The following is a 21,274-nucleotide window of genomic DNA, read 5'->3' as shown; positions in this document are numbered from 1 at the left end:
TGCAGGTTTTCATCACTTTGTATATTTGGGGCAGTGTCAAATTCCATGGATGTTGCAAAGGAAACCTCACCACAGAGCCCACTGAACACCTCCCGGGTGCACAGTAGGTGGTGCCGCGATTTGCACTCCGTCGCCTTACTCATGATTTATGAGGACTCTCAAAGTCACACACGGTGGCTTTGCGTGGCTTTATAAATCTTTCCGAGAGCCCTGCGTCACACGTGTACTGCTTTATGTAGTGCAAAGGGGACACAGGGCCCTCATAAATAAACCCCTAGGTTTACTATGACATGATGTGTTCTATTGCTTTAACTAAATGATATTTTCCTTTTGTTCCACTTCTAAATTGCTGCATTTACATGTTATTTTAAAGAAAATAAGGGGAAAAGAGAAATGTTGCGTAGTGTGCACATATTAATTTTAATTTCTATGACAAACTTGAGTTGTATGACCTTCAGAACATACTTAGGTGGAGTGGATGGTTCTCGTTTATGGCTAGGAAAAATAGATGCCACTTTCAATGCATCATTTGGTATCCTGGTTCAATTGATGTTTCCAGGCTCTTGTACTGTGGTGGGCGGGGACTAGTTTATGACCCAAACTAAACGTGTTAAGACTGCACAGATGCAGAGGGGAGCCTGCAAAAACATGTTATTACTGCACAGATGCGGTGGAGAGCCAGGAACAACCCGTTTAGACTGCACAGATGCAGTGGTGAATCAGCAACAACAAGTTGAGACTGCACAGATGCGGTGGGGAGCCAGAAACATGTTGAGACTGCACAGATGCAGTGGTGAAACAGCAACAACACTTTGAGACTGCACAGATGCAGTGGAGAGCCATCAACAACATGTTCAGACTGCAAGAAAGCAGTGGGGAACCAGAAACAACATGTTGAGACTGCAAGGATGCAGTGGGGAACCAGCAACACCATGTTGAGACTGCAAGGATGCAGTGGGGAATCAGCAACAACATGTTGAGACTGCAAGGAAGCAGTGGGGAACCAGCAACAATATGTTGAGACTGCAAGGAAGCAGTGGGGAACCAGCAACAACATGTTGAGACTGCAAGGAAGCAGTGGGGAACCAGCAACAACATGTTGAGACTGCAAGGATGCAGTGGGGAACCCGCAACAACATGTTGAGACTGCATGGATGCAGTCGGGAACCAGCAACAACATGTTGAGACTGCAAGGAAGCAGTGGGGAACCATCAACAACATGTTGAGACTGCATGGATGCAGTGGGGAACCAGCAACAACATGTTGAGACTGCAAGGAAGCAGTGGGGAACCTGCAACAACATGTTGAGACTGCAAGGATGCAGTGGGGAACCCGCAACAACATGTTGAGACTGTAAGGAAGCAGTGGGGAACCAGCAACATGTTGAGACTGCAAGGATGCAGTGGGGGGCAGCAACAACATGCTGAGACTGCACATATGCAGTGGTGAATCAGCAACAATATGTTGAGACTGCACAGATGCAGTGAATAGCCAGCAACAACATGCTGAGACTGCACAGATGCAGTGGGGAGCCAGCAACATGTTGAGGCTGCACAGATTGGGTGTGGGTCCAGCAACAACGTGTTAAGACTGCACAGATGCAGTGGGAGGGCAGCAACAACATGCTGAGACTGCACATATGCAGTGGTGAATCAGCAACAACATGTTGAGACTGCAGAGATCAGGGGGAACCAGCAACAACATTTTGAGACTGCACAGATGCTGTGTTGAGACTGCACAGATGCAGTGGAGAGCCAATAACAACATGCTGAGACTGCACAGATGCAGTGGAGAGCCAGCAACAACATGCTGAGACTGCACAGATGCAGTGGGGAGCCAGCAACATGTTGAGGCTGCACAGATTGGGTGTGGGTCCAGCAACAACATGCTGAGACTGCACAGATGCAGTGGGGAGCCAGCAACATGTTGAGGCTGCACAGATTGGGTGTGGGTCCAGCAACAACATGTTGAGGCTGCACAGATTGGGTGTGGGTGCAGCAACAACATGTTGAGACTGCAAGGATGCAGTGGTGAATCAGCAACAATATGTTGAGACTGCACAGATGCAGTGGAGAATCAGCAACAACATGTTGAGACTGCACAGATGTTGTGTTGAGACTGCACAGATGCCGTGGGGAGCCATCAACATGTTGAGACTGCACAGATGTAGTGGAGAATCAGCAACAACATGTTGAGACTGCACAGATGTTGTGTTGAGACTGCACAGAGGCCGTGGGAGCCATCAACATGCTGAGACTGCACAGAGGCCGTGGGAGCCATCAACATGCTGAGACTGCACAGATGCAGTGGGGAGCCATCAACATGCTGAGACTGCACAGATGCAGTGGGGAGCCATCAACATGCTGAGACTGCACAGATGCAGTGGAGAGCGAGCAATAGCATGCTGAGTGTGGTGCTCGCCCTTTTAGAGGTGACAGATCTGTGGTGAAGTGGAGGTTAGAAAGCCCAGACAGAATGTAAAGAGCCCTGCACATGCTGTAAGATTTGCTTCCCAGCTGCATTTTTCTTTCTCTACTGTAATTATAGATTTTGCTTATCTTTTTGCCTTTATTTGTGACTGTTGATCTTTTTGTGAATCAGGAACCTATATGACAGGTGTCTAGGATGTGGAAGCTTCTCCGGCCTGGAGTGAATTTTCACCCTTGGCCTTCTGCCACTGGAAGGCGATTCTAGCGCCAAACTGTCCACTTTGCCCCGGTGGCACCTCCCAGGTAGGCTCCACGCTAGCAGCTGCTTTCTGAGCAGGAGGGGCTGCTATGACCCCCTGCTCTCTGCTGTCACCATCATAGCACATTGTCATAAACGTGCAATGCGTTTCACACACTCAGTGCTGTTCCCACTGCTCATCACAACTTGTGCACACAATGCTACAAGCACAGACATCCACTCGACTTCTTGAGCTGCGGCCATCTTTGTGGTCAGTTTCACCGCAGGGCCCTGCCCTCCTGATGGACATGCCTGGGAGTGCCGGTGTCATGGTGTGCTGCCCCTGCTGATCAGCAATCAGTGCATAATCAGCAGTCAGTGCATACCTGTATCCTGGGCTGGTGGCTTCATCTTTCCAGGTCCACCTCTTCTGGGTCTCATTGTACTCATATCCGGTCCAGATGAAGTCCGCGCCGTCCCCCATCCGGTCCAGCAAGTCCTGGAAGGGATGTAGACACACTGTGTTAGCTGGAGAGTCAACTGTGATCCACTGGATCACCCACAGCAAGAGGGAAGAGGGAGAAAAACACCACGGGACAGGCCCTGAATGAGCAACCACTGGACACACAAATGGCATGCTGGCAGCAAAGTGGGGGCGCTGCAACTAACAAATAAAAAAAGATAGCATTTTGCCATTATACATTTGCGTCACTAGGGAGTTTCAAAAAGGTTCAGATCAACTTATCCGCAGCCACATCGCTGTGAGAGTGAGGCCCCATTCCCTGCTTTACCGGAACAACCCAACTGGAAACAAGCATTGACAAAGCCAATAAGCCTGCCTTAGCAAACTTGTGCACTTTATTTTTTGCAGTTTTATATGGCACAAACCTGGTCCTGGTGCATTAGAGAGCCTTACATGAAATCTAGGTCACAACGGACATTGCATTAGACACAGGGAGATTAAGTAGGTTGGCCTGAAACGCTGCATGTGTTGAGCCGAGGCCAGTGCTCTAACCTGGGTACCCAGGGCCTCATTTATGAGACCTTGCGTGAGTTTTGCACTTCCAATGCGTCACTTTTTGTGACGCATCGGCGACGTAAAACATGCCTCCTGATGCGCACTATTTACAAAGTGACGCATCTAAGCAGATGCGTCACTTTGTAAACCCCTGCGCTACATTATACCTGCGTCAGGTATAATGTATGCAGAGGGGGCGTTCACCCGCAAAAAGCCTCGTAATAGTGACGCAGTGAAATCTATGAGATTTCACTGCGTCACTTTTAGGACGCTGTTGCATCAAAATCTTGCGCCTGCCTCACAGCAGGCGTAAGACTGACGGAAGCCCTTTCACATGGGGCTTTCCCCATGTGAAAGGACGCATTGCTGGAGTTGCGTCACTTTTGTGACACACCCCAGCAATGCATCACTTTTGCGCCTACAGATACGTCAGAAATACTGACGTATCTGTAACTCCTTGCGACATGATGCGTCATATTATAAATATGAAGCATCAATCATTTCGCAGGGAGAGCGCAGTGAAAAGTGACGCATCGCTGTTTTCACGCAGCGATGCGTCACTTTTCATAAATGAGGCCCCCAGTGTCCAAGTCTGAATCTCCAGCCATTGGGTCACAACTCCTCCCCTAAGTAATTAAACACATATATAAATATTACGAAGCATATGCCACAACAGTTAGAAACAGTCCAGGCAGATGTCAGAAGTACTTAGAATAGTGATTGACACCCTTTTGATTTGCAATGCCCCTAAGAGGAAAATATAGTTCTTGTTTATGCAGAGAAAATATGCCATTACATGTGAATTGCTGTGACCTTGAGACATGGTGTAAATACACAGGGATGACTTACCAAAAAAAAACACAGGAAATTAAAAGCATTGGCAGTGTAAAGTACGGGCGCACCGGCCCTGGCACTGAAGAGCACTTCTTTTAAGTCAGAAGCTCTGACCTGATTTCGAAGCATACATTCACCAGGAGAGGGCTGATTTTTCTGTTACATTAATTTTGTTACTCAAAGAAGCAGTCAGTCAAAAATTCCTTGTGAGTCACCGAGGAAGGGATTCTCTGCCTTGAACCAGCAGCCCTCTTCCAGTGTCATCAGGGATGAGCCATGTTAAGGTGATCACCCGATGGATGGGCGTGTGCGTGACTTGAGAGACATGAGGGCACCATCTAACAAGGGAGTAGATGGCTGATGGCAGTGTCTAACAAGGGACTAGGGGCCATATTATCCAGAAAGGGCGATACATTATCGCTGCTTTTATCAGCAGGAAACTGCCACTAAAGCGGCGATAATGGGCTTGATAATATGCCCTTGTGAATTCCCATAGAAGCCCAGGTTAACATCAGAACCAGTCACATATCTGAGTTTAATCCATCGTTATTTTGCTCACCAAGCCACCCCGGTTCAGACATGGCCATATGCAAAACAGTCTTGGCTCTGTGCCTCATGGGGAACAGTCCAGACGAACTGCAAGCCATGTCTTCCCTGGACCGGAATCAAGCATCCTAGGACTGGTTTCTGGCTATCAGCCGTCTTCAGCCAGGATTGCTTGACTCCAGTGGCTTAGTGAGCACGGGACCCACGTCTGGGCATACCCTTACCACATAGGGTGAACAGCAAAACACACAAGACGATGGACTGAATGTTGCACAATGGCAAAACATTCACCCACAGTCACAGATCTGGGTTTAATCCATCGTTATTTTGCTCACCAACCCACCCCAGTTCAGACATGGCCATATGCAAATCAGTCTTGGCCCTGTGCCTCATGGGAACTGTCCAGACCGAACTGCGAAGCCATGTCTTCCTTGGACCGGAATCAAGCATCCTAGAACCGGTTTTTGGCTTTCAGCCGTCTTCAGCCAGGATAGCTTGACTCCAGTGGCTTAGTGAGCACGGGACCCACGTCTGGGCATACCCTTCCAACATAGGGTGAACAGCAAAACACACAAGACGATGGACTGAATGTTGCACAATGGCAAAACATTCACCCACAGTCACAGATCTGGGTTTAATCCATCGTTATTTTGCTCACCAAGCCACCCCAGTTCAGACATGGCCATATGCAAACCAGTCTTGGCCCTGTGCCTCATGGGAACAGTCCAGCCCGAACTGCCAAGCCATGTCTTCCCTGGACAGGAATCAAGCATCCTAGGACCGGTTTCTGGCTATTAACCGTCTTCAGCCAGGATAGCTTGACTCCAGTGGCTTAGTGAGCACGGGACCCACGTCTGGGCATACCCTTCCCACAATGGGTGAACAGCAAAACACACAAGATGATGGACGGAATGTTGCACTATGGCAAAACATTCACCCCCAGTCAAAGATCTGGGTTTAATCCATCGTTATTTTGCTCACCGAGCCACCCCAGTTCAGATGTGGCCATATGCAAATCAGTATAGGCCCTGTGCCTCATGGGAACAGTCCAGCCCTGACTGCCAAGCCATGGCTTCCCTGGACCGGAATCAAGCATCCTAGGACCGGTTCCTGGCTATCAGCCGTCTTCAGCCAGGATAGCTTGACTCCAGTGGCTTAGTGAGCACAGGACCCACGTCTGGGCATACCCTTCCCACATAGGGTGAACAGCAAAACACACAAGATTATGATGGAATGTTGCACAATGGCAAAACATTCACCCCCAGTCACAGATCTGGGTTTAATCCATCGTTATTTTGCTCACCAAGCCACCCCAGTCCAGATATGGCCATATGCAAATCAGTATAGGCCCTGTGCCTCATGGGAACAGTCCAGCCCTGACTGCCAAGCCATGGCTTCCCTGGACCGGAATCATGCATCCTAGGACCGGTTTCTGGCTATCAGCCTTCTTCAGCCAGGATAGCTTGACTCCAGTGGCTTAGTGAGCACGGGACCCACGTCTGGGCATACCCTTGTCACATAGGGTGAACAGCAAAACACACAAGATGATGGACGGAAAGTTGCACAATGGCAAAACATTCACCCCCAGTCACAGACCTGGGTTTAATACATCATTATTTTGTTCACCAAGTAACCCCAGTTCAGACATGGCCATATGCAAATCCGTCTTGGCCCTGTGCCTCATGGGAACATAGTTATATGTAAGGGCGAGATAGACAATAATGACATATACGTAAAGGAGAAAGGCAGGCAAGGGGAGAGATTCAGGGGAGGGGGTAGGAGCAGGGGAGGTAGACAGAGAATGAAGGAGGGAAAGAGGAGGGGAGGGTGAGAGACACTGCATGGAAAGAGGAGGGATAGTGTGACGGGGACACAAACCGGCAGACGAGTCAAAGCTGCTTCCAAAGTCCAGTAAGTTGTGATCCCAGGGAAAGTGCATAATTTCCCCATCTCTGTTGCGAGAGATTCCCTTCATGCAGTGGACTCTCTCAGAGGAGTCTCTGAGACTCCAAGGCCTACATACTGGATCCTTCCCCAAAAGGGGAGAGGGAGTGCTTTTGGCAAGTGGTGCCATACAGAGATAAAGGGAACTATCCCAGACCTCCGCTAAGTGAATAATCCCTTATCACTGTGGACTCTCTCAGAGGGGTATCTGAGATTCCAGGACTGGAATGCTAGGATCCTCTCCCAACAAGGGGAGAGGGAGTGCTTTGGCAAGGGGCACATTCAAGGAGGCTAATTGAGGCCTATTTCCATTATTTGTGAGATCCCTAACACAGTGGACTCTCTCAGAGGGGACTCTGAGACTCCAAGGCAATACTGATGGAACCCTCCCCAACAAGGGAAAAGAGAGGGCTTTGGCAAGGGGCACAATCATGGAGACCAATAAGGGATAGTTGTGCGTTGGGGGGTGGGCCTGTACAGCGGACAGGGGGGGAGTGCTACACATAAGTTTCAACATAAATAACAAAATTACATCAGTTACACGCTTACATCAAATACTAGAAGAACATTTCAGGGGGATAGAAGATGAAGTAAATGGATCTAAGAAGGGTAAGAGGGTATAGATGCATATATGCAACAAAATGAAGAGAAATAGAGCGGATAGGGGCAACAGGGGATTGAGAAGGGAGAGGCAGAGGGGGTAGACGGTATGAAGAGACGAAGGGAAAATCTGCTCAATGGTCGACTGGGTAGGTGATGTTCGAGGAGGGAGTCCACAGCCAGTCTCCCCTTTAGCTCACAGGGTAGCTCCATCTGGCTTTAGTCAGATGGCTAGGTCTCTAGGTTAGAGCAGGTACGGGTTACATTTGTAGTTCAACACATTTAATTAGCAAATAAGACAAGATCAATGGTGCGAGGGAGGGTAAGGAGAGTAAGGGTGAAAGGGAAATGAGGCGTGAAAAACGGCGGGGCCGAAGGAAATTGACTGTCCAATGTCCAGGGGGGGTAGGTGACGGTTGAGGGGGAGGTCTATAGCCCAACTCCTCTGCATCAATTGAGGTAGCTACATCCGCCAAGGTGCTTGGTCTCCACTATCAGTGGCAAGTTCACAGATTAAATGTAAGAAGGGTGAACCGGATAGGAATGGTGGGATGGGAGAAATGCACGAGGTCAGGTCGATGTCCACTCCAGTTGTTGTGGTATTTATACCCTCTGTGCAGCATGGGCAACATCCGTCACTACTCATCTCTCCTCCTGACCTAAAGCTGATGACTCTCACTTGGAAATTAGCACCTGGCATCCTCCTGAAGTCAAGCAGGTTTGGGTACTCCCTAAGGCCTAAACAGAAGTGAGAGGCCGGTATCCAAAGGCTACATACAAGATCAGAGGTTCCTGTTGCACCACATTGTATTGCTGGAGTTGTCAGCTATTATTGATCAAAAGCGGTCGCCATGTTGGAGTCAGGCTACTCGCTCTGGAGAGGTTTCTTTCAGTGGGACACGCTGGGGTAGAGGGGCCCCGTTTTGTAGACTGAAGTATGGGTCATTGAATGCTGCCCCCCGTGGCGTACCTAAGCTCCCCGTCGCTCACCTAGGCAAAGGTTGTGGCGTTCGCTGTATCCGGTTGCCTTTGCCAGCCGACCTGGATGTTGCCCAGTAGTGCTCCTCACTCTTGTTGTGTCACATTGGTGCCAGGTGCTCTGTTCTTTTGCACCGCAAGGAGCAAGGGGGCGCCCCTTTCCAACAGTGGATTAACTGACTTGCGTGGTGCCTTGGCATCTTTGCGAGGCCTTTTGTCCCGCGCGGGCGCCATATTGGAGTCAGGCGCCCCCCTTATTCTGTCCAGCAGCGCTTGGCAGACACATGGGGAGTGGAAAGAAGGCGACCAGAGTAACAGAGAAAACAAGCATTTGCAATGCAATAGGACTTAAATTTACGGGAGGCCTATTGCATTGGAAACGGGAGTGCGGGTGTGCGTGAAAGCACAAACGGGAGTTCGGTGTGGGCGGCGGGGGAGCTGAGAAGTCACGGACTGCGGGAGGGGAGGTCCACTAGAATAAAATAGTGTTTGAAGTAAAGGGACCAGTAGCCATGGAAGTATACTAATGACGACATGGCCATTATGAGGAGGGACTAACAGGCCTAAAATCAATCTGTAGGAAGCATTTAGGACCTAAACCAATTAAAAAGATGGGCGGAGCTTCCACAAAGCTTCCACGCCATACTAAATACTGCATTCCTCGCAAAGCCAGCAGCGCATGCACGCTGCCACTATAGGCTCAACCTTAAAAGTTCCCTAAACCTGAGCAACGGAACAATAGAAGCCAGTCAATCAAAGATAGGATAAAGGGGATGTGCTCAAGGGGAGGGACAAACACAAGATGGACAAGTGGAGCAAGGAAAGGCATATCAGTCTCTGTCATCTGCCATTGTTCTTGCCTAACAGTAATATTTGTAATCTTTTTGTTAGGCAGACAGAAGGGCTATAAAAAAGTAATTAATGTATAGTGGGGCCCAGTTGACCAGCCCATCGGGCCCAGAGGCAGCCCCAGCTTTATTTCATCTTGGTTTTATTGTTGCAGCGCCAAGATGCAAAGATTACAAATATTATTGTTAGGCAAGAACAATGGCAGATGACAGATGACTTCGTGGAGAAGCGTGGCTCAATGGTTAGAGCGGCAAACCCTGATGCAGAGGTCTGGCCTGGGACCAGGGTTGGAATTGGAATTGGAATTGGAAACGGATTTGTTAAGCGCGTAGCTACCCTAGGGCGTCCCAGCGCTGTTGATCGACCTATGTTTCCGGAGGGGTGGGGAAGACTATGGGAAGAGCCATGTTTTTAGTTGTCTACGGAAAGCCAGTAGGTTGTGTTCTCTACGGATAGAGATTGGCAGAGAATTCCATAGCTTTGGGGCGTTGTATGAGAACAGTCTCCCTCCAGAACGGGTCTTATAGATTCTGGGGATGCTGGCCAGGGAGAGGGCGTCTGATCTCAGTTGTCTGTTGGACTGATGGGGTTTTACCAGAGAGCTCAGGATCGGTGGACCTCTGCCGTGCATTATCTTGTGTGTGATGCAGAGAGTCTTAAAGGTTATCCTTTGTTGAACAGGAAGCCAGTGCAAGCTTTTGAGGGCTGGTTTCGCAGAGCATTTTGACTTGGTCCCTGTTAAGATTCTGGCCGCGGCGTTTTGGGCGCATTGTAGTCTGTGAATGACCGAAGCGGGGGCTCCCAAGTAAAGGACGTTCCCATAGTCCAATCTGGAGTTTACTAGGCCCTGTATGAGCAGCTTCCTAGATTGGAAGGGGATTAGATGGAGGACCTTCCTAGCTGTTTTGATGAGGCCAATGCAGGTGCCTGCAGTTTTTCTTGCCTGAGATTTGAAGTTAAGTTCTTGGTCTAGCCAGATGCCCAGACTCTTGACTTCTGTTTTAGGGGTTGGAGGGGGACCCATACAGGGTTCAACTCCCGCCTTGGCGGTTCTTGGACTCAATTTCCCCGGACCTGATAATTCTCGCCTCGGTGCCTATTCTAACCATGGGTCCCACGCTGTGACTCTGGGCAATAGCTTGCTTAATCTCCACAACGGCCCCAGCAGCGCTTGGATGCCCGGCTTCACCTTGGGGGTGCCCAGGAGTGGACATTTCTCAGGAAAGCCAGGATGGGTTCCACAGCAGTATGAATACAGCGCTATGAGACCTCTGGGTAGAAGTGCGCTATATAAATACAAATACATTTACATTTACATGCCTTCGGGCATTTGTTTTCACTTTATAAATAATAAAGTAAACTAAGATACTTTTGAAGTGGGGGATTCAGTACACCACAGTCCTTATGTGCCTAAGATGGAAGTATTTGGCACCGAATTGTAGCAAATCTTAGCAGCACTGTTTATGGGGCAGGGTCAGTTGTCCACCTTCATAGCTCAATGGCAGCTTTGAAGCAAATGCGTGGATCAATTCCTCCGCTGTCCTTTTAAAACATATCAAAGGCGGAGTCAGTCCAGGACTTCCACAATCACCAGATGCCCTGTGGGCAGGGTCAAGGGCAGCATGGATTCAATGTCCAGCCACCTTCAGAGTCCATGCCCCCCCCCCTCCACATGTGAGAAGAGACATTCCTGCTGCCCCTGCATCGGCATTTCGATTCCTAAAGCTAAAGAAATGGAGTTTCTAGGTAATGACAATGCCAAAAAAGCGTGGTATTCACAATAAAGAAATACAAGTTGTTCTACAACAGGTGTTTTTATTTCACAGTTTTGTCTATCATCCCTCTGCGGAATTCACTTCCATTAAAGAGTTGTACACCTTTTAGGGCAGCAGAACTGAAACTGTGCTCATCAGGAGACTGTTTACCTTCTTTTTTGGGATGACTTTTCCCACCTCTGAGGCCAGGGGTCACAAAGCAAGTACCAGGGAGTAGCAGGGAGCCAGCCACGGGTCGCAGCTGTGACCCCTGGGGACACCTAAATAAAATCCATGGGTACTACTTCAAAACCTCCCCTGCATCTCAGGCACATACTTCCTAGAATTAGTGTTTATTTCTCTTTAGCTTGTAGTTATGAACAAAAGAGAATGTTTTTACAGACAAACCCTGGCAGGGCTAGTCACAACTTGTGTACCGGGGAGCAGCAATGCGCGCCCTCAGGGCCCCCATGACATGCCAGACAATGAACACACTCCTCTGTACACTATGGGGTGGATAAAAGGAAAATATGTGAGCACAGTAACGCATATACTCTTCTAATGGCCTCAGGTAAACGTGGACAGACATATGCTGTGGGAAGTTAACACCTGAACCACTCTGCTGAGGATGAAAAAAAATCCAAAGCAAATCCTGTTGGATCGAGCTGCAATCTGCGTTTTGAGCAGCCCTGCTGCTGTTTGTCCTCAGCGGCCTCTCAATAAACTTACTTTTGAACTACAAAAAGTCCTGTGCCAATTTCAGCCAAGATGTGTTACAGAAAACTCACAGAGTGGCGGTGCCATTCATAACAGACATTGGCAAAGTCAATAGTTCTCGAGCTAAGAACCTACTGACTTTGCTAATGCTGACAACTTATTTGTGCCAACCAATGGGGACCACGTCATCACGCCTATATCTTTTTTTTAATTTTCCGATCTGAGAAGGATCGATAGATTAAAGAAGTGTGGTGTGTTTGCCGAATCTAACGAAGTGAGTAAAATTAAACCAACTGCAGCCCATGAATGGAAGAAAAAAGAAGTGAGAGTGACGAGGAAGCCCACCAATGGCAAGCAATGGGCGGGCTCTGACCCCTTTTAGATATTATTAAAAACAATAGACTCACAGCCGACTCAGATGTCTCAGACAAGACCAAAAAATATATCCCTCAGTAGGAAGCGTGAGAGCAGCACACGCTGAAGAACTGAATGAACCGGTTGGACACGTATGAAAAGAGTGATTAAAGCAGCGCGGGCCGCAGAAATAAATGAACACATGGAGGCACGCGCTTAAGGGGCAACCTCGAGGGAACGTCACAATGAGGACAAGCAATGCTTCTCAGGGGTTCACATCCGTGAAAGGCAAAGGGCTGACTCCAATGCTGATGGACAGAACTGTGAACCAATGCCTAACGCTAGCCAAACCTCAGCAGCCAATGACTGCAAGGGACAGTTCTCTAGCACCCTTTTGTTCATGTGTGTATGTGTGCGGGGGTGTTGTGTTGTGTTTTGTGTGATGGCAATGGATCTTACTCTCCAGCTGAAGCTGTCTATAGGCCTGACCTAAAATGTGACACTGCCAAACAGCATCTTGTCTGAATGTGGCCATCAGTATTGAACCTACTTTCCACCTTGTAAAGAGCTTTAAGAAGTCTACACTAAGGTGTCGGACCCCAGTGTGCATTATATGAGACTGGAAATGCAGGGGCTTACTTATGAGAGGGGTGCACCGCCGGATCGTCTTTCTTTGATGCTCCGGCGGGGTGAGCCTCGCAATCGGACGTATGACGTTACAACGCATGCTTTTACCACGCATGCTTTTACAACGCGGTTTTTACAACGCATACCATTACAACGCATAGCGCTTTGGGGTGCTGGATAGTGAATAGTTTAATTTACTATTCCAACTCCAGTCCCCGTGGACACTAGGGAAGGTGTTGGATAGTAAATTAAACCTATTCCCTATCCTAGAGCGCCCCCCAGCGCAATGTGTTGTAATGGTTTTCGTTGTAAAACCTGTGTTGTAATAGCACTGCGTGGTAAAATTTGCGTTGTAAAGGATGTTTCCCCTCGCAATCTAATCTATGAGGCGTTGCAAAGCCACTCTGCATGGCTCTGTCTGGCCTTGACAAAGTAGTGCAAGTCGCTGCCTTGCCTTACTCTGCATCAAGGAGATGTTTCATGCGGGTTGCAGTCCGTTTTCCCATGCAGAACCAATAGATTTTGACGCTGCCCCAGATGATGAGGAGAACATTTGTTTCCTAGTTTTTTCCTCTTTCCATATGTGTCGAATTCTGCAGCTCACATAGAAAGAGGAAAACGCATCTTGGGATTGTTTTTGTGCAGGAAGGTGCCCCTTCTTGCAAAAAATAATCCTGCCTGCAATGGAGAAACTCTTGCACCATAGTGCAATGGGGGACATTCGGAACAACGAGGCAAGAGCCACGAGTCCCGGCAGCCCACAAGCCGAACAACGAATTGCCTGAACAATGACTTTGCCTTAACCACGCATATTTGTGGTTAAGGCAAAGTCAGTCTAGTGTTCAGAATGGGTGTGTAAAAAAAAGAAAAAAGAGAATAGTGCAGATAAGAGGGGTCTGGAGTACTATTTAGGGGTGGGGGATTGGGGTAATTTTTAGGGGGTGGGTGGTTCGGGGTCGTTTTTAGGGGGAGGTTTTAAGGGTGGGAGTGGGTTCCGGGTCCTTTTTAAGGGGTGGGAGGGGGTTCAGATTATTTTTTAGGGGATGGTGGTTTGGGTAGTTTTTAGGGGATGGGAGTGGTTCAGATTAGTTTTTAGGGGGTAGTGGGAGTTTTGGTAGTCTTAAGGGGTGGGGGATTTGAGGTAGTTTTTAGGGGGTGAGGGTTTGGGGTAATTTTTGGGGGTAGGTTTTAGGGGGTGAGAGGGGGTTCCAGGTAGTTTTTAAGGGGTGGGAGGAGTTCAGGTTAGTTTTTAGGGGATGGGATGGTTCGGGAAGTTTTTATGGGGTGGGATGGTTTGGGTCGTTCTTAGGGGGCGGGATGGTTTGGGTAGTTTGTATGTGGTGAGAGGGGTTCAGATTAGTTTTTAGGGGGTGAGGGGTTTTCGGGTAGTTTTTAGGGGGTGGGGGGTTTGGGGTAATTTTTGGGGGTAGGTTTTAGGGGGTGGGAGGGGGTTCCGCGTAGTTTTTAAGGGGTGTGAGGAGTTCAGATTAGTTTTTAGGGGGTGGGATGGTTCAGGAAGTTTTTAGTGGGTGGGATGGTTTGGGTCGTTTTTAGGGGGTGGGAGGGGTTCAGATTCGTTTTTAGGGGGTGAGGGGGTTTGGGGAAGTTTTTAGTCAGTGGGGGAGTTTGAGGTCCTTTTAAAGAGGTTAGAGGGTGTATTTAGGGCTCAGAGAGAAGGAGGGGTTGGTAAACTTAGCCATGGATAGCGGTTTACTATGCATGCCTTTACCACGAAACATAATTGGTAAAGGGAAGCGTGGTAAAGCAATTTGTGGTTAAGACGCGGTTGCAGTAGAGACCACGTTGTTAAGGTAGGGGTTGTAAAGGAACTCGTTGTTCAATCTGCTGCCTAGCACCTACACAGGTGCTAGGCAACAGATTGTGCGCCAGCGCAGGGGGAAAGGACAGGAATACACCATATTTTGTAAAAACTGTGCATTCCTGTACTTTCACATTGGCGTAGGACAGCACAGCAAGAAGAGTTACAATGCTGCCCTATGTCAATTCCTCATAAATGAGGCCCTTAATTTGTAATCTGTGTACCATATGCTTGAGATACTATTCACCATGTGCATAAAGCAGGTTACTTTCGATGGGCAGCTACCCCCGCTAGCGTCCTCTGAAACTGCACGTGCCACGCCGGGAGCAGGTGCCATTTGCATTCAGCTGCTGATAGGAGCAGATGCAAAAATTGGCACAAGTGTTACCTGCTCTCGTGCCAGCACTTACTTACAGGTCTAAATGACCGTGTATGTGAGTACAAATGAGGAGCGGTGTCGCCACATGACCACTGCACGTTACCAGCCCCGTGGGATCTTTTTTAACACCTCTGAGCACAAAGTCACTTTAATGACAAGCAGCAGTTTCCTGAAACTAGAAGAACAGGAAGTCCACCGCCGCAACCTGAGCCGCCTTCCTCCTTAAGCAGCGCGCGCTGCCGCGTGTTCTTGATTTGTATTTTTTTTTACTTGAATGGACTTCTTTGATAATGTGGGCTACCACACAGGGCTGACGACCTTAAATTGCCAACTTGCAGCCAAGCCTCATCAGTGACTGGCACACTGCCAGTCACCACAGGCTGGCCAGCCTTCCCCATCTAAGATAACATTAGTAGCAATACATGTGCAGCAAAAGGATTGAGCAACATCTGTGCAGGCAGGCAGGGGTTGAAGGCATGCCTGGCAGTGTGAAACAATAAATAAATACACATTGAGACGTCATCTGCCTGTGCACCAATTACAAAATGCCACGCTTGGAAAGGCCCTCCAACGCCATGTTGGTCATGTATGATCCCAGCCAGGCTCTGACATGCACCTCTGGCCAGCCATGGGCAGAAAATACATTGTTAATGTCTCCTAAGCTCTTATAGTAGGCTGCCAGGGGGTCAAATGCACAATTTGAATATTTATCAAAAACAAATTGACACTCTTGAGGTTGGTATTTGAAAAATGTTAAAATAGCTTGACTGTGCTTCCTGTCAGCACAGGCATTTTCATCAAAATTGTCCCCTTCCTGTTGACACAACTCAATATAGAGCAAGGGTCATCGCGAGGTCAGCAGAGGCGGGGTTTCCGCTAACCAATGGCTGTGCAGCCCGCCCTTTGGGCTCTGGCTGAAGATAGTGCACGAGCCCCTTAGCCCCATAAATGTGTCTGCTTCCCACTTGAGTTACAATTGTTAAATCTTCCATCTCAGCCAGTGTGTGCATCATCACTCACTGGAAAGGTAAAACAGGTATCAATTGAAACCTTCCTTTCATGGCTTCTTATTTATAAATAAGGCTCTCGAGCCATCGGTTTCATTGGTTTTTACACAACAGTATAAACAGAAAACATCTGTTGATCTCTCTTTATTTATTTTGGGAGACAGATAAATAGACAGATAGTCTCTCCATGCTGTCAGTCATAACCGACAGGCCAACAACAATGCATATTAGCAGCAAAGGGAGCTTAAAAAAAGACAGATTGACAGCGAAACTTAAGTAGCCGCGAATCCACACAAGTAAGAGTATTATAATGCTAATGATTTGAGGTGAGTTTACTTTTTTACAATTCTGAGCTGTTCAGCACACTTAAACAGTACAGACACTGACGTGCGGGTGTGCATTTACCCCTTACATAAATGTATGCATGTGCAGTTGTGAACTGGGCAATGGAGCCCTGTAGGTAGTGTTACTTACTTAGGGCCATATGTATCAAGAACAAATGCGATCGCAAAGGCCGAAATTCACAGAATTCCGGAGTTTGCGATCGCATTTTTGCTAAATGCTATGTATGAAGCAAAAATGCGTGCAAAATAAGGAATCAATGTGATTCCTTATTTTGCGATTGCATTTAAGGAATCGCAAATTTGTGATTCCTTAAATGCAATGTAAGAAGCACCAAAAAAGTGCAATTTCGACTTAAGGAAGCGCAAATTAACACCAACTTCAAGTTGCACTTTTTTACATTTTTCAAAGTGCCATGTGATGCACATCCATGCCCTTATGGCATGTATGTGTGCCATATGTGCACCCATGCTTATTTCAGGGGTGCAACAGGCCCTTAGGAATGAATAGGGAGGTATTCCTTAATTGCGAATCGTAATTTGAGATTCGCAGTTAAGGAATATGTAGGATTCACAAAATGTATTGCAAATCCTACATACATAGCATTCTGCGATTCTCAAATAGCGATTCGCAAAAAAACGCTATTTGAGAATCGCAAAATGACTTTTTGATACATATGGCCCTTAGGGCCTTATTTACGAGGAAATAGCGCAATGCGGTGCCGCAAGAAATTTTCCTGTGTCAAGCTACGGCTTTGTCTAAGTGCAGGAATGCGCTGTATTTACAAAAATATGCCACATTCCTTTACTCACCCCTGCGCCGGGGCACAAACAGCAACTGTGTGCCAAAGCAGACACCCTTACACCATGGTGCACGGGTGCCTGTGTTGCAGGGATGATTGTATTTGTGCAGGAAGAGATATCTTCCTGCACAAAAACAATCATTAATGGGGTTTTGCTCTTTCTATGTGTGCTTCAAAATGCAGCACACATAGAAAGAGCAAAAAAAAACATTTTCTTTGCATTTTTATCAGCACAAACTCGTCCGAAAGGTATTGGAGAGGCTTATATTTTGTTTGTTGTTGCCAACAATTTGTAATGGCTATAACTATTATACAAAATATGAATTGTAATGGTACTTTTTGGCTGTATTAAATGTAAGTGAATAGTGTGTTAAGACTGTAAATCAGTTTATTTATAACAGTATAAATTACCACTAAATTTTAGGAAAGTGAAATGACGTATGCCAATGTGGTTGTGATCGCTGGAGTAGTATTTGGCTGAATGATTGTGTTTTTTTTTATGATAAAACGTTTGTTACTGCAAATCGAATAGCTCTGTGTGTCTTTCTTATGCCAACATTCATAGAAATGTCCTGGATAGTATGTAACCATTAGGGTAGCATACTGTGGTGTTCTTCTCAATTCTGGCTGCTATGTAAATGTTAGGAAATAAAGCCCAATTCACCCATTGGGCAAAAATATGGTTGTTTACAAGTCCTACTTTTATGTTTTTGTTCTCGAGACTTTAGGAAAACAAACCATGACGCCAGCACTGCGCCTGCTTAGATCCAAGGGCCATATGTATCAAGCTAATTAGCATTCGCAAAGGCCGAAATTCTGCGAATTTCGGCCTTTGCGAATGCTAATTAGACAAATGGTATGTATCAAACATGTTTGATGCAAAATAAGGAATAGCAAAATTTGCTATTCCTTATTTTGCGATTGCACTTAAGGAATCGCAAATTTTGCGATTCCTTAAATGCAATGTATCAAACAAAAAATATGCAAAAAATGCCATTAAGGATTCGCAAATTACCATCAACTTCTAGTTGGTGGTAATTTGCGAATTCTTTTCAAAAAGCTTTTTTCCAAAAAACAAAAGGTGCCATATGACGCCCATACATGCCCTTAGGGCATGTATGTGTGCCATATGCCCCCAAATGTCTTTTTCAGGGGCGCAGCAGGGTGTTCTTGAGACACCCCTGCACCCTTGGAAAAATTCCTAATTTGCGATTAGCAAATTGCTAATCGCAAATTGCACTTTCATTCCTATGGGCCTCCTGGCCCATGGAAATGAATGGGTAATTTGCGATTAGCAATTTGCTAATCGCAAATTAGGAATGCTAAGGATTCGCTATTGAAAAGGGATTTTGTACATACATACCGTTTTGCATTTCCTAAATAGCGATTCCTTAAAATTCGCTATTTAGGAAATGCAAAATAGTTTGATGATACATATGGCCCCTAGAGAGGGTCGCATTAAAGGCACGACCCAGGCACTTCTTTGTCTAGCAAAAATCATCAATCGTACTTCAGATGGAAAATAAGTTGCAGCTCTTGTCGCTGTATGGTAATATGTGCATCAGGAGCAGGCAGGTCATATTCCTGACTTAGCTGTGACCACACTGAGGGGCATATATCGCCGTTCTAGTGGGACTTTTTCCCGCTAAAGCGGCGATCATTTTATCGCCCTATTAGCAAGCTGTCGCTAACAGCAGTTAGCGACAGCTTGTAGGCGATAGCGAGCGGTTTGGGGCCCGCTTTGCATGTCAGCGATATTTATCGCTAATGACATGCAAAGTGGGTGTACCCAACTGGTTAGCGACTGAAAGCAGTAGCTAACACAGCTATCGCCTATTAGCAAGGCAGGCATAGTGATAAAAATAATTGCGCTAAGCGCGAATATCGCTAGAATCTAACGCCTGCTCAAAAGTTGACTTAACTGTATAGTCAATGGGGGGTGGATTATCACATTAAGCCCCCATTGGCGTTAATGCGAGAATATCGCTGGATTTCCAGCGATATTCTCGTATTGAGACGCTATTGCCGGATATTTTACCGCATTGGAGATAAACGTTGCTAATAGCACATTATCTCTGCGATAATATCCGGTGATAGGCAGCGATAAAAAAAAGTGCGCTAAACGCATTTAGCGATAAATATCGCTACTCTTTGCTAATATGCCCGTAAGTGATCTTTGGTAAATCATGCCATTTCCCTGAGCCTCAGATGCAGTGACTACAAAATTAGGCGCATCTGTTCAAGAGTTCAGTGATCCTGAAAGCACTAAGGGACCATGTAAATGGTAGTAAAGCGCTATACAGATACACAAAAAAAGTACATAACATATTAGATAGCTGGGTAGATGCCGATGTTAATTGATCAGTAATTTTTGAGAAAGTTACATAGGAGTAAATCATCGATTTGAAAATTTAAAAAATTACCTAGAGTTTGTCAATTTTTTGTTACCAAGTTTTGATAAAAAATTGGAACTGTAGCAGAGCGGGATAAAGATTTGCCCACGGTTCCACAATTAGGTATATTGGTGACCCCTGCCCTCATTTTTTGGGCTGGGTACTAAGGGCCAGATGTAGGTAATCTTGATTTACCGATTGTAAAATACCAAATTTTACCAATTCGGTATTTTAGAATCGGTAAATGCAATGTAGGTAAATATTCGGTAAGTATTTACCGATTCAGTAATTCCCATTCATTCCTATGGGCCTCCAGGCAAAATGGGAAACTCATTCAAGGGTGGCAGGGTGTCACATTGACACCCTCTTGCACCCCTGAATAGTGCATGGGTGCACATGTGGCACACATACACGCCCTAAGGGCATGTATGTCTGCCACATCGCACTGTTGTAAAAGCAAAATAATTGCTTTTGCAAAGGTTTTCAATATTTACCACCAACTTGCAGTTGGTGGTAAATACCGAATCCTTACCTATGCAATGCACTCATTTGAGTGCTCCCTAAATTACAAATTCGGTAATTTACCGATTCGGTATTTTAAGGAATCGGTAATTTACCGAATCCTTAAAATACCGAATCGGTAAATTACCGAATTTGTAATTTAGGCCACCTACATCTCAAAAGCCTAATACTGTTCGGTAACGGCCAAAATTCGGAAATTTCGGCTGTTACCGACCGGTATGGGGCGACCTACATCTGGCCCTAAGTCACTTAACCACATCTTCTCTGAATATATATGTATTTAAGTGGAAAGTCTAGCCTGTTCCAGTGTGTGCTGCCTTGAAATGGTCCCTTGCACCTGACTGCATCTGTTAAGTGGGCGGTTGGGGGAAGAAAAGTCGGGTCCTTTATGTGTGTCTGAGTGAAATACTTTTGTGATTTCAAAACAACAGCAAACACAATATGTCTCAATGCCCATCCTTCCTACAACCCTGGAACAATCAAATCACTGCCTAACAACTCAGGAGTGCATTCTTTTTCTGTGGCCATAAAATGTCTGGCCTCTCTGCCGAGGGTGCCAGCGAGTGGCCTGGGGTTGTTGCAGTTGAAGAGGATCAGGCGTGTCACGGCTGGCGCGCTGTTGTCAAGGGGGTTCATAATGCCAACTCCATAACAAAACCTGGTTGTGCACTACTACAGCATCCGTTAGAACACTTGAAGGCCCACAGTAACTACCTTTGGTGATTGCTCCGCTTTCTTTGCTACCGAGTCCTGGAGGTGCAGTGCAGCTCTGCCAAGTGCCACGCATCAGGGTTTAAACTAACGCCAATTAAGTCATTTTCCCACATTTCCGCACTTTACCAAATTGACATGCAAAGTAAAGTACTCATTTCATACTATAGAAGAATATTCAAGCTACTTGTGGGTGGCAGTACATCGCGCTCCCTAAAACTGCGTAACGATTGCCTGCACTTTTAACTTTGCATAGTTTGCACAAATTCTGTTACTTGGCATTGAAATCTGTTTTTAACTTTTAAATACCTTTAATCCTCTTGGGACACCATTAGTCGGCTTGCCGTTCGACCCCCGCAGCACCAGCATGTTAGACGGGACCGCACTGCACGGTGGTTGACGGTCTAGTTT

At 46.8% G+C, this 21,274-nt stretch overlaps 1 protein-coding gene across 2 annotated transcripts in view; it reads right to left on the bottom strand.

Annotated features, from left to right (window-relative positions):
* The window catches only part of LOC144767841 (CD209 antigen-like protein C), a 175,349-nt gene that overhangs the window by 30,268 nt on the left and 123,807 nt on the right, over positions 1-21,274 (bottom strand). For both annotated transcript variants that reach the window (XM_078651204.1, XM_078651205.1), the window contains exon 5: positions 3,054-3,166. In XM_078651204.1, the coding sequence (XP_078507330.1) occupies positions 3,054-3,166 (113 nt within the window). The remainder of the gene's footprint in view (positions 1-3,053; positions 3,167-21,274) is intronic.

Source organism: Lissotriton helveticus, chromosome 7, assembly GCF_964261635.1.
Source record: "Lissotriton helveticus chromosome 7, aLisHel1.1, whole genome shotgun sequence".
In the NCBI taxonomy this organism is placed as follows: Eukaryota; Metazoa; Chordata; class Amphibia; order Caudata; family Salamandridae; genus Lissotriton; species Lissotriton helveticus.
This window is presented reverse-complemented; position numbering and strand designations above follow the sequence as displayed.